General features: G+C 39.2%; 1 protein-coding gene across 7 annotated transcripts in view; it reads left to right on the top strand.

Moving 5' to 3' along the window:
- The window catches only part of BIVM (basic, immunoglobulin-like variable motif containing), a 40,257-nt gene extending 27,707 nt beyond the window's left edge, over positions 1 to 12,550 (top strand). For 6 of the 7 annotated variants that reach the window (XM_050766675.1, XM_050766672.1, XM_050766674.1 and 3 more), the window contains 4 exons: positions 2,888 to 3,020; positions 5,722 to 5,808; positions 9,901 to 9,997; positions 10,825 to 12,550. In XM_050766675.1, the coding sequence (XP_050622632.1) occupies positions 2,888 to 3,020; positions 5,722 to 5,808; positions 9,901 to 9,997; positions 10,825 to 11,118 (611 nt within the window). In that variant the 3' untranslated portion in view covers positions 11,119 to 12,550. The remainder of the gene's footprint in view (positions 1 to 2,887; positions 3,021 to 5,721; positions 5,809 to 9,900; positions 9,998 to 10,824) is intronic. The other variant, XM_050766676.1, reaches the window with a different exon arrangement.
- Positions 12,551 to 16,094: the final 3,544 nt, after the last annotated feature.

The following is a 16,094-nucleotide window of genomic DNA, read 5'->3' on the forward strand; positions in this document are numbered from 1 at the left end:
ACATTCTAGATACGATGCCCACGACATCACGCTACCTTATGAATTCTGATGGTATTCAGGGGGTAGGGTGGTTCATGTGTAAAGCAGACATCTCTTCTGTTCTCTCCCATTGCGGAAGAAAGAGTTGCAGAGATAGGCTTTCTCCTTTCTTTCTGGGATGTTCACTGGTGAAAACCGTTGTCAGTAGCGCTGTTTGTTTAAAAACACTTTTAAATGGATCTTCTCTCTGTGCTTAAATTGTTTTTTAAGCACTGCTAGGCCTGTTTTTCACAATGGGCTTTACGTTTTCCTGGGGACCACGCTGCTGTGATTCAGGGACTCCCCGGTGCTTATTTCCAATGGGCTCTCAGTAACTGTAAATTAAGCACACTAATGGAATAAAAGCGAAGTCCGGGGCTTTTGATAAGACTTAGCTGTTAATATGAGTATTTTTTTCAGAGATGTCACTAGCCACAGTGAAAATTTATTCTAGGAGATGCCAACATTAGGTCTCTGTTCAGATAACTTCAAAGTATGGGTTCACTTAGCCACCAACATTTGTGCCAGGCAAGTCCAGATTCATTTTTTTTAAATCAGCTGCCTTGAAAATTGTATTTATGTTCATGTATTTAGTTTTTTTCTGGGGGTATTGCAGTTCATAACTTTTGCTTATGCCGTGCAGATCATGGGTCTGCATTTGGTGGTGGTTGCTTTGTTGCTTAAGTTTCAGATTTTAAAGATATACTGAAGTACAGACTCAACTTCATTCTGAATTTAGCTTCCCTCAGTAATACATTTGTGTCTTCTCATACACAGAATTACTTTCTTGGACAACTACCTTAATGTATTAAATGCTGTATTTACTGGCTTGGCACGGTGGCTCAGGCCTGTAATCCCAACACTTTGGGAGGCTGAGAGAGGTGGAACATTTGATGTTGGGAATTTCAGACCAGCCTGGTCAACATAGTGAAACCCTGTCTCTACTAAAAATACAGAAATTAGCTGGGCATGGTGGTGAGTGCCTGGAATCCCAATTACTTGGGAGGCTGAAGCATGAGGATCGTTTGAACCCGGGAGGTAGAGTTTACAGTGAGCCGAGATCATGCCACTGCACTCCAGCCTCGGCGACAGAGCAAGACCCTGTTTCAAAAATAAAATAAAATAAAATAAAATAAAATAAAATAAAATAATAAATAAATAAATTTTTAAAAATGCTGTATTTACTATCTTTTATTTCAGAGGGTGATCTTTTTCTGATTTTGGCCTGAAATTGTTGGGTTGTCCCACAGTAGGCCTCTCTATACCATTATACCCTATATTCTATAAACTAGATCATGGGCTGTTCCCTGAGTATATTCCTTCTTCCCCAGTGGTTTTGTTTTCTCCTAATGGTCTTTCCTCTGTCTAGATTGTTGAAATCCTGACACTTCATTAAGTTTCATCTTGAATGCTACTTCTTGACTCCTCAAACCTGATGTGCTGTTTCTCTTTTGAATTCTAGACCCCTTTTGTGGCACTATCTTATTCCACTTTATATAAAAGTTACTTGTTCCATCTTCCCTACTAATAGACTTGAGGGACTGTGCATCACTCCTTGGCTCTCTGCTACAGCCGTGGACCTGCTGTTCTTAGTAGTCTTCAGCTATTTCAGTGGCCAGAAAGTCAATCATTGAAACTATGACTTGGAAGCTTTCATCTGCTTCATCTATTTTTAGGATTTCTAGTTTTAATGGGCTGTTTATGAATAAATAATTTAGCTTCTTCTGGGAGATGCAAGTTAATGAAACCTCAGTTAATGGCTTTGAGTACTAAGTGCTGGTAAAAAGTCATTTCTTATGGTAATACTTTTGAAATTGACCACTATTATAGTTATGGCAAATGTCCAAGGAAGAGTGGATATAAGAGGGTGTGGTGGTACTACTAGCCTGTCTCTGTAAAGATGTTATCTTTGTCACTTGGCTTTTGAAGGCTACTCCTCTAGCCTCCGTAAGTTTTGTGTAAAGATTAAAGTGTGTGTTAGTGTTGTAGAAAAAACGGGGTTCTTATCACACAACAAGGAAAGATTAGGCTCACAAATACTTTGAAGGGTGAGAGGGAACAGAATTTATTGGGTGAAAAGGAAAAACCTCAGCAAGCGAGAAGGGTTCCTGCTAACAGGCCCTCATCTCAAAGATTGAATCCCAGGTTACCACACAGGGACAGGAGAGGACAGGCTCCTCCCCACTGCAAACAGCGGGCACTTCCCGAGGCCCAACCCCATCCTCCCAGCATGCAGACCAGTTGGGGATTCTCCAGGAAGCCCTTTTTACTTGGCTGTCTCATTAGTAGGAGAAGTTTGCATTTTTAGAACTTGTTTATTACCTGGAGTTTTTTTATTCATATACATCAGTAGTCTTTTAAGTTGGGAAGGGCGTACTGCATATATATTAGAACCTCTATATTTTAACCTAATTTTAAATTCCAACTTTTTGTATATCTTTTATAAAGACATTAGTACAGCGGTATATGTATATACTTTACAAATGCATGTGCTAATATTGGGCATGCTTGTTCAGAATTTTAAGTGATAGCTGTGTACAACCAGAAAAGTTGAAACCATTGCTGAATACACTAGGTATCAGGTTTTAGACAAATTAAATTTCATAGACAACTGTGTGTGTTATTAGAAGGTTTTGGTAAGCAAGGACATATTTTAGTTCTTTAGTTTGCTAATGAGCTTATTAAAGAGTAAAACAGAATACATTTATTAACATTTTTTGTACCTATCAATAGCCTCTTGCTTTTCCCCAGCAGTGTCAGTGTGTTCCAAGTAATGTCTTTTCTGTCCTTAAGCCCTTAACCAGTCCTTTGTGTAAAGCGTGGACACTGCTTTATGGGCCTTCAGTTTGTGTTTGTTTGTTTTTAATAGCTTCAGGGGCCCTGTCGAAGTTAACCCGTGGATTGAAAGATGAATCACTGGCTTATATCTATCATTGCCAAAATCATTATTTTTGTCCAATTGGCTTCGAAGCAACCCCTCTTAAAGCTAATAAAGCATTCAGGTAAGCATTGACATGTTTTAGAAAGTGCATTTTAAGAAATATTAAAAAATAGCCGGGCACTGTGGCTGTCGCCTGTAATCCCAGCACTTTGGGAGGCCGAGGTGGGCGGATCACAAGGTCAGGAGATAGAGACCATCCTGGCTAAGACAGTGAAACCCCATGTCTACTAGAAATACAAAAAAAATTTAGCCAGGCGTGGTGGCGCGTGCCTGTAGTCCCAGCTACTTGAGAGGCTGAGGCAGGAGAATGGCATGAACCCGGGAGGCAGAGCTGCAGTGAGCCGAGATTGTGCCACTGTACTCCAGCCTGGGCAACAGAGTGAGACTCCGTCTTAAAAAATAATAATAAACAATAAAAAAATATTAGAAGTCTCTGAAATTGGAAGGCTTGGTGATCTGCTTTCCTGACATTAAGTTAGACTATTCTTTAAGCATTATGACTTATTCTTCTGCAGAACTGCATTTAGTTAATTGTGCTGTTGAAAATATCCATTTAGATACTGTTGTTCAGTCATTATAGGAAAAAGTCATTTGAAAAATCACTTGTTTTTGTCTTAGAGACAGGGTCTCACTCTGTCATTCAGGCTGCAGTGCAGTGGTATAATCATAGCTCACTGCAGCCTCAAACTCCTGGCCTCAAGAGATCCTCCTGCCTCAGCCTCCTGAGTAGCTGGGACTACAGGCATGCACCACCATGCCCAGCTCATTAAATTTATTAATTTGTGTTTTCTATAGAGACAAGGTCTTGCTCTATTGTGCAGGCTGGTCTCAAACTCCTGGTCTCAAGTGGTCCTCTTGCCTGGGCCTCCCAAAGTGCTGGGATTACAGGTGTGAGCCACCACACTCTTCCTGAAAAGTAATTTTTACATTTATTATAAAACAGTTGCAAAGGATTTTACAGACTATGTCTTAGTGCCTCATCCAATGTCCCACATGTACAATGTATTGCAGAATCTAGTGTCAAGAAGATTGTCACAACTGAGTAAATTAAAAAGCGTCTTCTTTTCTTAAAGTGAAGAACATGGAATTTATCTGGGTTCCCCCTTTGTCCTGATTGCAAGGAAGCTCTGAGCCAATTTTTATTTCCAGTGTCAGAAACTACATGACCTTCATGGTTATCTTTCTTTTTTGCCTAATCCAGAGTTTCTGTTTTATTAACTATATAACTTTACTGGTAAACTTCCATCTTTTTGGAAGAGATGATCCCTAAGAAAGAGGTGACTGAGTTTTAATGGTTTTTTTCCTGCTTAGTCACTTTTCCTTATGATGGGTTGAGATAATACCAGGATGGTTCAAATCCAAGGGAGAAGTGTCTTGTTAAGAATTGGTGGGTGAGGTACATTGGTGTAATCCCAGCATTTTGGGAGGCCGAGGCAGGCAGATTGCTCGCACCCAGGAGTTCAAGACCAGCCTGGGCAACACAGTGAGACCCTTTCTGTAAAAAAAAAAAAAAAAAAAAAAAAAAGAATTGGTGAAAACACGAGCCATGAATACTTTGAGCAAAGGGATTGGCTTGGTCATGGGAAAAGGATGGGTTCTTTTTTTTTTTTTTTTTTTTTTTTTTTTTTTTTGAGACAAGGCTTTGCTCTGTTGCCCAGACTGGAGTGCAGTGGTGAGATCATAGCTCACTGCAGCCTCAACCTCCTGGGCTTAAGTGGTCCTCCCACCTCAGCCTCCTGAGTAGCTGGAACTACAGGTACACACCACCACACCTGGCCAATTTTTCTGTTTTTTTTGGAGACAGGGTTTCAGCGTTTCACCATGTTGCCCAGGCTGGTCTTGAACTCCTGGGCTCCAGTGATCTGACCACCTCAGTCTCCCAAAGTGCTCGGATTATAGGCATGAGCCGCCACACCCAGCCAGGATGGGTTATTTGGGGTTGGAGGCCATGTGACCTTGGAGTCCCACTCAAAGGCTCCTCAGGTTTAGGGAAAAGAGGGATGCTGAGACAGGTTGGAATGACCTGGGAGAACCAGGAAGCTGGAAGTTGTGTTTTGTGAATGAGGAGCAAGAGGGAACTCTCTTGTTCTCTCCAAATGCTGAAATGCTTTATTCATCTTTCTGGAGGTGGAATTTCTTGTAAGTGAGGTATACTGTGTGTTTCTTTTATTATTTAATCCTGCATCTTCACCTGATTTCAGACATTTATCAAATATAAATCATGGTTTTAAACCGACTTTGTACCCTTTAAAAGAGAGTTCCTCACTTCTGTCTTCACCTAAGAATCATGTGAGATTTTTTTTAAAAACTATAAAAATCCCCAGCTGTACTCCAGACCTATTCGAATTAGAATGTCCAGGGATGGGATTAGGAAATCAGTGTGTTTAGAGACTCCATTGCTTTAGGCTTTTATTTTTAGGATGCCTTTTGAGATGTCTTGAATTCACAGTGAAAGGAGAAGAGTAGTGGAAAAATGCAGGTAGCATTCCAGGATTTTTTTTTTCTCCTAGAATTTTAGAGGTGGTCTATTAAAACATTTTATAGCCCTAGATTTTGAATAGAGGATTAAGGCTGAAATTTAATTTGTAAGTTCTCTTTAATGGCCTATAGAAATTTACCCTCACCTAAGCTCTAATGTCTGTTCTTGATGAATGAATGCCGTGTTTGAGTACACTTTAGTATGCCTTTTATTAATATATAGTTGAAGCAATATACTCAAGGGAGTAACTATTAAACTTACTGCGAATGTATTTTATGTTTAGCAGGGGACCTCTCTCACCACAGGAAGTTGAATATTGGATCTTAATTGGAGAATCAAGTAGAAAACATCCTGCCATTCACTGTAAAAAGTATGTTGACTTCCCTTTATTTTCTTTAATTGGGGTAACATTTAGAGACAATGAAATGCACAGATCTTAGTTGTATATAATTAGTTTGATAAATGAATGCACCTGTATAATCACCACCCAAATAGGATATGGTACACTTTCATTGCCGTGGAAAATACCCTCACTCTCTACTCGTATCAATTTCCATAGAAAGCCCCTCTTCTGATTTCTGTCACCACAGATTTGCTTTGCCTCTTCTTGAATTCCATGTAAACAGAATCATACAATATTATTTTTGCGTCAATATCTTAAGTAACATATTTGAGATTCCTCTATTGTGTCACGTGTATCAGGAGTTTATTTTTTTTATTGCTGAGTAGTATTCTGTTGCATAAGCATGCTGCAATTTGTTTTCCATTTTCCTGTTGATGGGCATTTGAATTGCTTTGAGGTTTCATCTCTTGTGAGGGAAGCTGTTAGGAACATTCATGTACAAGCCTTGAAACAAATTATATAAAAATTTTAGTGAAATATAATTCACATACCATAAAGTTCACCGCACCCACCATGCATGGTGGCTCATGCCTGTAATCCCAGCACTTTGGGAGACTGAGGTGGGAGGATCGCTTGGGCCCAGGAGTTCAAGACCAACCTGAGCAACATACTGAGACCATTTCACAACCAAAAAAAAAAAAAAAAAAAAAAAAAAAAAAAGAAGCAAGAAGATTGCTTGAGCCTAGGAGATTGAGGCTGCAGTAAGCTGTGATCATACCACTGCACTGCAGTCTCGTCTGGGTGACAGAATGAGATACTGCCTCAAGAAATGGGAAAACATGTACAATTCCACAGATTTTATTATAGTTACAGGGTTCTGCACCAGTCACCACTATCTAATTGCAGAAAATCTTCGTCACTCCAGAAAGAAATCCCATGCCCCTTGGCAGTCACTCCGCATTCCCTGAGCCTTGGCAACCACTGATCTACTTTCTGTCTCTAGGGATTTGCCTATTCTTTTTTGTTTGGTTGGTTTTTTTTTTGAGACAGAGTCTCTTTCTCTTGCTTAGGTTGGAGTGCAGCGGTGTGATGTCAGCTCACCAAACCTTCACCTCCCAGGTTCAAGAGATTCTCCTACCTTAGCCTCCTAGCTGGGATTACAGGCGCCCGCTATCATGCCCAGCTAATTTTTGTATTTTTTGTAGAGACAGGGTTTTGCCATGTTGGCCAGGCTGGTCTCAAACTACTGACCTCAAGTGATCCCCTCGCCTCAGCCTCCCAAAGTGTTGAGATTACAGGCGTGAGCCACTGCACCTGGCTGGGATTTGCCTGTTCTTGACATTTCGTATAAATGGTGACATACAATATGTAACATTTTGTACAGGGCTTCTTTCACTTAATACAGTGTTTTCAGTGTCATCCATGTTTTAGCATGGATTAGAACTTCATTCCTTTATATGGCCAAATCATTTCCTTTGTATGGATAAGTCACTTTTGTCGTACAAGTCTTTTAGAGGACATATGTTTTGTTCTCCTGGAAGATACCTAGGACTAGAATTGCTGATTCATAGTATGGATGTATACTTAAGAAACTGTGAGAAAATTCTCCAAAGTGGTTGTAAACCTTCTGATGAACAGAAGTTCTAATTCTAATTAATTTTAATTAAATTTATTTTATCAATTTTGTTCTTTTATGTGTTTTGTGCCTAATAAGAAATTTTTGCCTACCACAACCTCAAAGATGCTTTCCTGTTTTTTTCTAGAAGCTTTATAGATTTTATGTTTAGATTTCTGATCCATTTCTATTATTATTTTGAGACAGGGTCTCTATCACCCAGGCCAGAGTACAGTGGTGTGATCATGGCTCACTAAAGCCTTGACCTCCTGGGTTCAAGTGATCCTCCCACCTCAGACTCCTGAGTAGCTGAGACCACAGATGTGTGCCCCCATGCCCTACTAATTTAAAAAATTTTTTTGTAGAGATGGAGTCTTGCTGTGTTGCCTAGGCTGGTTTAAAACTCCTGGGCTCAAGTGATCCTGCCTCCTTGGCCTCCCAAAGGGCCGGGATTACAGATGTGAGCCACCATGCCTAGCCTTAATTACCTTTTGTGTGTGGTATGTGGTAGAGCTCAACTCTGATTTTTCCCCCAGTGTTTATCTAGTTATTCTAACACCATTTGTTTACAAAGATTTTCCTTTCCTTATTTAATTTCTTTGGTGCCTCTGCTGAAAACTGTATGTGTGGGCTCTTTCTGGACTCTGTCCTACTAATCTGTCTGTCCTTTTACTGACGTCAGACTCTGAATTGTTTATACTAAATCCTGAAATTAGCTAGCATGAATTTTCTGAATTTTTCTTTTTCTTAAAGATTGTTTTGGCTCTTCTAGGACCTTGGCTTTTCCATAAAAATTTTAGGATTTGTCTTTTTGCTCAAAAGCCTGTTAAGATTTTGATGAGGATAGAATCTATAGAATTCATAATTTCGGCTGGGTGCGGTGGCTCATGCCTGTAATCCCAATACTTAGGTGGGAGGATCACGTCAGCTCAGGATTTCGAGACCAGCCTTGGCAATATGGCGAAACCCCATCTCTACTAAAACTACAAAAATTAGCCAGGCATGGTGGCATGTGCCTGTAGTCTCAGCTACTTGGGAGGCTGAGGCGGGAGGATGAACTGAGCCTGGGAGGTTGAGGCTGCAGTGAGCTGAGATTGCATCACTGTACTCTCCTCCCTCAGTGACAAGGTGAGACCCTGTCTCATAAATAACGAAAGAATTAATAGTTTAGTTTTAGGAGAATTGACATTGTAACAACATAGACTATATCTTTACTTAATTAGAACTTTAATTTCAACTTTTTTTTTTATTTTTCAGTATGGAGTTTTATGTCTTTTGTTAAACATTTTTTCTCAATGTGTTCTTTTACACTGCTGGTGGGAATGTAAAGTAGTACAACCACTATGGCAAACAGTATGGAGATTCCTTAAAGAACTAAAAGTAGCTCTACCATTTGATCCAGCAATCCCACTACTGAGTATCTGCCCAAAGGAAAATAAGTCATATGAAAAAGACACAGGCACACACATGTTTATAGTGACACAATTCTCAATTGCAAAGATGGAGAATCAACCTAAGTACCCATCAACCAATGAGTGGATAAAGAAAATGTGGTATGTATATACCATGGAATACTACTCAGCCATAAAAAGGAATGAAATGATGTCTTTTGCAACAACTTGGATGGAGCTGGAGGCAATTAATTCTAAGTGAAGTAACTCAGAAATGGAAAACCAAATATCATATGTTCTCATTTTAAGTGGGAGCTAAGCTCTGAGGATGCAAAGGCATAAGAATGATATAATGGACTTTGGGGACTCCTGAGGGAAGTCTGGAAGGGGGATGAGGGATAAAAGACTACATATTGGATACAGTGTACACTGCCTGGGTGACGGGTGCACTAAAATCTCTGAAATCACTACCAAAAGACTTATTCATGTAACCAAAACCCAGCTGTACTGCCAAAACAATTGAAGTAAAACAAAAGATATTGCAATAAAAAGTTTTTCCTCAGTGCATTATACTTTTTGATGCTATTGTAAATTGATTTTTAAAAAGTTTCATTTCCTTATTATTTGCTGGTTGAATACAAAATTACAATGGATTTACCTAGGTAGACCTTGAATCTTACATCTTTACCAAATCCTATTAGTTCTAGTAGTTGTTTTGTAATTCCCTTGGATTTTCTGCACAATTGTGTTGTCTGCTAATAGAGACATATTAACTTTACATTATTTTAAAAGTGGACTTGACTGTAATTGAAAAGGAAATATAGCATGTTGCTGCTTTAGCCTGCAGGATGTCATCTAATATGTTGGTATTTATTTATTCTGTAGGAAGAGTAACCAATTGTATACTGAGAACCTTGGCAATGGTTGGATAAACAGAATTGTCATAAAACTAGAAGTTATTACAGTTTAGTAGATGAAACAATGTTGAGATAAGAGAATTACTGCCAGTTATTGCTGTGATAATATTGCGGCAACTTGCTCATGAAAAATTCCATTGCAATGATACTTTGGACTTAAAGAAAATTGTGCTTTATCCTTTCTTCTTAACTATAGATGGGCAGATATTGTTACTGATCTAAACACTCAAAATCCAGAATACCTGGATATCCGGCACTTAGAGAGGGGACTGCAGTATAGAAAAACAAAGAAGGTAAGAAGAACACCATTGTGTTTGAAGGCATTTCCCAGCTGACCAAAATGCAGTGTTTTACTTAGCACTCTTTAGGTTGTAAATAACAGAAACTTATATTTTATAGAGGAGTGAAAATTATTTTAAGGACACAGGGCTGTCTTTAAAACCCTAGGGCAAGGGGTATAACCTGGAGTCATAAAGGAATGGTAGATGGTAGCAGGTATTGGAATGATAGCAAGGGCCAAGTAATTGGTAGTCTGCTTCACTCTTTTGGGGGCTATACATTGTTCTTAGCTCTCCTTTTGTCTGATTACTTTCTTCTTATGATCATCATCTTTCAACTTATTTATCTTTTTTAGATGAACAGTCTAGACTGAGACTGGGCTGTCTTGGGTTCAGTTCCATAGTCTTAGCCCAGCTTGGGCCAGATTAACTGTGGCCTTGTGGCAGAGTCATGTGTACAAACAAGGCTTTGAGGGAGGCTCTAGGGAAATGATATCCCATTGATACAATCTTACTCATAAAACTATATGAAGAATAGGAGAGAGAGGAAGAGGAATGATCTTGGTGTTTGAATTAGGCAGATGGGGAAGTTCTCTAGTATGTGTTGAGAGTAAGTAGTAGAGAGGTACGGGGAGGAAGGTGTTTTGGCTCCAGTGGGCATTGTTATATTTTGTAAAGGCAGCTGTCAGAAAAGGTGCAGGATAAGGTGCTCTGATGATGCCTGGAAGGAAAGTACCATTTTGAGGCAGGTGAAGTAAAAAAGAAACAAGGGAGTTCATAGGGACAAATTAGTACAATTAATTTCCCTTTATTTTCTTCGCCCAACTTTTTTTTCTTCTCAGGTTGGGGGAAATTTGCATTGCATCATAGCATTCCAGAGACTTAACTGGCAAAGATTTGGCCTTTGGAACTTTCCATTTGGAACTATTAGACAAGAATCACAACCTCCAACACATGCCCAGGGAATTTCCAAATCTGAGAGTGAAGACAATATTTCCAAGAAGCAGCATGGGCGTCTGGGCCGGTCTTTCAGTGCTAGTTTCCATCAGGAGTCGGCATGGAAAAAGATGTCTAGTATCCATGAGAGAAGGAACAGTGGTTACCAGGGTTACAGTGATTACGATGGGAATGATTGACTGTGCTTGGTACTGAACAGCTGGCATTATATATGAAACTGCTATACAGAGGACTGTATAAAGACAGTAGAAGATTTTAGTAAGCCTACATTAAATAGGAGCAGATCTTGTGGTATAAAAAATAAACTTGTAGTTCTCCAGATACTAAGCTTGTACATGATTATGATGGGTGATTTCAGATATATAAGCAGATAAGCACAGATTATTGTCCTTTCAAGTTAAGAGTATATAAATAATCTGGACAGAAAATTTCACAAAATTCAATAAAATTACAACTGTTGTCTAAATAAGTCAAACACAAATTCACTTAATAGCATCAAGATTTGAAATACTTAAGCATGAAGTGACTTTTTTAATGACTCGAATCTCTAGATATTTGTTACAGATAGTTTTATTCTCAAGACCAAGATGTAAAGTACCATCTGCCCTTAAAGAAATTGGGGCCATCAATTTCTAGTTTTCACTCATGGTTAACACGCGTTTAAAATTATTTCATGAGTCTAGTAGTTCTTTGATTTATAGCAGGATCTTGCTTGCCTCATTTGTTTCCTGGTTATGTTCTTAGGATTCTGACTAAGAGGCAAAAGAGAAAAGACTCAAGAAACTGATCCTTTCTTTTGGTGCAAATGGATGACTTAGTGCATTGATTCCGATTTTTTGACTTTCTTGAATGGTTTGTAATAATCAAATATTGACAAGAAACTTAGGTCTTGAAAGACTTTTGTAAGTCTAGATGACGTTTGCCTTAGGGATAAAGTAAAAGAACAATTGGCACCTTAAGTTTCTATGCCCAGGGTTATCTGTGACATGAGATCTCCTGATATTTGATTGCTCTCTCAATATGGAGTCGTATGTTGATAACAGTACTGAAGATGCGTAAGAAATGCCCAAGTCACTCAGAGGACAACTACCCATATTCCAGACTCTGAGCTGTTTCCTTTTTTAAAAACCATATAGACAATTAGCTGTTTGAAGTGAGTATTAAATATTTCAGAAGTGTGAATTTCATGTCTTTGAGCTCCTCTAGCTGCTGTCAGTTTTTCTTCTGCTGCCAATCTGTGACTCACAAATGACTAGGATCTCTTGTTCTTTAATTTTAGGGTCTTGTTCCAGGACTCAAATCAGTAACTTGGTGATTACAAGGTGCTGAATATGTTGGTAACCATATCGCAATACACCTCAAGGAAAAGGTTCAGATTTTTATTTTTAAAATATTTTCATTTTTTCTTGAATTTTATATCCATTTGTTCACTCATACATGCCTAGCCTACAGAAGGGGATATATATTATGAAATGGTCATTTTTCTGAAAAGAATATTTTGCTTGAAATGCAAAGAACTGAAAGAGATTTGTAGGTTGTTGATTTTGTTACTTCATACTGGAACTTTTAAAAAGTTTTCATCAAATAAAGTTTTGTTTTCTACTTTTAATTGTATGAATGATTTTAAACCTTTGTTTTAGGTAGAAAGTACCATTATGTCTTTGAAGTACATGATAATTTGTCAATTCTGCTCAACTGGTACATCATAAGAAACCATCTTGTGTCTTTTATTATTAATGAAACAATATGCATTATGACTATAATTTTAGATTTCTAATTTAATAGGAAATAGACAATTTGATTCTTATGTTTGAACCAAATGAAGTTGTCATCTTTGTAGATCAAAAATGGTTGAATATCAGCAATTTCATACAGTTCAACTGAATATTTCAGAGAAGAGGTAGGTAGGAAGAACCAAGAGGAAAGGAGAAAAATGCAAAATAAAATAAGAAATTAAAGGATAGGGTGACACCTAGAAAAAGAGGATGAGTTATTCAAACTATTGACCATAATCAGTTTTTATAAAAGTCTTGATGTGTTCTAAGTTTGGCTTTCCAGTTATTAGGAGCACAATGAGGTTTGAGTTTAGTGAGATTATTTTCCCCGCAGAAGCTGTAAGCAAGAGTTACTGCATACTTGTCTTAGAAGATTAGTAAAATTCCCATCATATTTGATTTGTTGGTCAGCTCTGAGGAATCCCCATAGATACAATGAACATTCAAATACTGGCTCTGCACTTAACAAGCTGTATCACTTGTAGTGATATAGGCAAGTTAAGGTTAATTATTTTTCTGTGCCTACTTCCTCATTAGTAAAGTGGGGTAATAGTATCTACTTTATAAATGATTTTGAAGAATAAGCTAATACATGTAGTGTTTAGAACAGTGCTTTGTAGATAGGAAGTGCTATTTAAGAGTTTGCTATTATCATTCCAAAAGATGTGAATTTTACTATTCAGAGTCTTTAGAGAGAGCCCTTTAGACAGCATCTTAAGGAGCTAATTCCTTTAAAATCTAATATGTACCCCCTTAGTTGCTGTTTCTTCAAAAGAAGATGGAGTCTCGCTTTGTCGCCAAGGCTGGAGTGCAGTGGTGCTCTCTGCAGCCTCTGCCTCCCGGGTTCAAGTGGTTCTCCTGCCTCAGCCTCCTGAATAGCTGGGATTACAGGCATGCACCACCATGCCTGGTTAATTTTTGTATTTTTAGTAGAGACCGGGTTTCACCATGTTGACCAGGCTGGTCTTGAGCTCCCGGCGTCAAGTAATCCGCCTGCCTCGGCCTCACAAATTGCTGGGATTACAGGCATGAGCCACCGTGCCCAGCCTTTGCTTTGGTTTTAAAAGTACTTACAATACTCAAATACCTATGTTGGCTATTTGTTTTTACCCAGCTCATGGGCAGAAAAAAATAAAAGTTTATTTAGATCAAATTCTGCACAGTTCCTTTCCCTCCTACCATTATTGTTAAAGAATTGTGTGGTATCATTAGGCCAAGTTGGTGCAGCAGCTACAATACTTCCCAACTTGTCTTCTCCCAGACTGGAGGGGCTCAGGCAGCTCCTCTAGGATCCATCACATTCTGCATCTCAACTTTACCCATAACACTCCCACCCCTCCTGTACCAGCGATTCACTCAACTAAATGAGACACCATTATCAGGTCAATTCTTAAATAGCTCAACAACAACAACAACAACAACAACAACAAGATGTTGGCGGCATTCCCGTTTTGCTGGCAGAAACTGAGGCTTTCATTGGTGAAGAAACTTGCCTAGGATCACAGTGTCTTAGTTTCTCAGGGCTACCATAACAAAACACCACAGACAGGGTGGCTTCAACAACAGAAATTTATTTTCTCACGGTTCTGGAAACTAGAAGTCCAGGACCAGGCAGGTTTGGTTTCTTCTGAGGCCTGTCTCCTTCACCTGGAGAGGGCCGCCTTCTCACTGTGTCCTCACATGGCCTTTCCTCTGTGCCTGTCATCCCTGGAGTCTCTCCATGTGGACCAATTTCCTCTTCCTACAACGACACCAGTCAGACTGGATTTAGGGCCTATCCTAATGGCCTCATTTCAATTTAATCATTTTTAAATGCCATGTGTTCAGACAGTCACATTCTGAGGTACTCAGGCTTCAACAAATGAATTTTGGAGGACACAATTCAGACCATAACACAATGCAACGTATGTCTCAGATGAGATCTGAATGAATTATCAGCCTAACCTCCAAGCAGATTCTTCCAACAGACTGCAAGGTGCACTGGAGAGCTTTAGACTAGAGGCTTAGGAGGTCATTTAGGCAATATTTACAGAACTGCTAAGTGCCAGGAGTGGGGGATGTAACAGTCAACAAAATCGTTCTTCGTTTCACTAAGTTTACAGTCTACCATGGGGAAGAGACAAATACTGAATAGGCAATTATATTACTCTCAGTAAAATAACAACTGGGAACGGTTTCTGGGGATTACTTTACATATGGAGGAAATGCAAAAAACACTTTGTCAGGATTATTCCTGTAGAAAATTAGTTGTGACTAGGTCAACCAAACATGGCCACTGGGAACCATCTTGTTGGGCATAGAAATAGTTTTGTTAAAAATGGATTTCTCCACAGAGCACGGCGGCTCATGTCTGTAACTCCAGCACTTTGGGAGACTGAGGCAGGAGGATTGTTTGAGACCAGGAGTTTGAGACCAGTTTGGGCAACAAAGCAAGACCCTGTCTCAAAAAAAAAAAAAAAATCAGGGCGTGGTGGAGGGGACCTGTAATCTCAGCTACTTGGGAGGCTGAGGCAGGGGCATCACTTGAGCCAGAGAGGTGGAAGTTGCAGTAAGCTGAGATCGCACTACTGCACTCCATCCTGGGCGACAGAGTGAGACCCTGTCAAAAAAATTAAAATAAATAAATAAATAAATAATCAATTTCCCATATACTTCTGTTATAAAGAAGTCTTAAAAAAAATTGCCCGCTCCCTTAAATCAGCCTTTTCACTGAGTTTAAATTTAGTTCAAATTTGAACAAATATGGATGCTAACACTGTCATTTACTGAGTAGTTACTAGTGCTAAGTGCATTGCATGTAACACCTTGAATCCTTACCTGAAGTCTGCAAGGTTGGTTTTATGCCCTGCTTGCTGATGGGGATACAAATTCTGGAAAATTGTGACTTTAGTAAGACCATAGGGAGGCATGATGGGGGGATTTGAATCTTGGCCTGAGGGTTCCAGAGCTGTGGCCTTTCCTGGGGTTACTCTGTTAATTGATTTCTAGTCATTTCTGATCTACAAGTCGTGGCATTATAAATTTTAGATGCCGAAGAAAACTAAACTATATGTCAAGGATTAAGGCTTGTGAACCCCCAAAATTTGAGACAGGTCTCAATTAATTTAGAAAGTTTATTTTGCCAATGTTAAGGAAGCACACCTGTGACACAGCCTCAGGCAGTCCAGATGACAGGTGCCCAAGGTGGTTGGGGCACAGCTTGGTTTTATACATTTTAGGGAGGCAGGAGACATCAATCAATATATGTAAGTACACTGGTTCCTTCCAGAAAGGTGGGGACAACTCGGAAGCACGAAGGGCTTCCAGGTCACAGGTAGATGAGGGAGGTAATCAGAATATGCGTCTATCTCAGTTAGCAGAGGAATGTCTGACTAGAATGG

This window comes from Macaca thibetana, chromosome 17 (assembly GCF_024542745.1).
Source record: "Macaca thibetana thibetana isolate TM-01 chromosome 17, ASM2454274v1, whole genome shotgun sequence".
NCBI lineage: Eukaryota > Metazoa > Chordata > Mammalia > Primates > Cercopithecidae > Macaca > Macaca thibetana.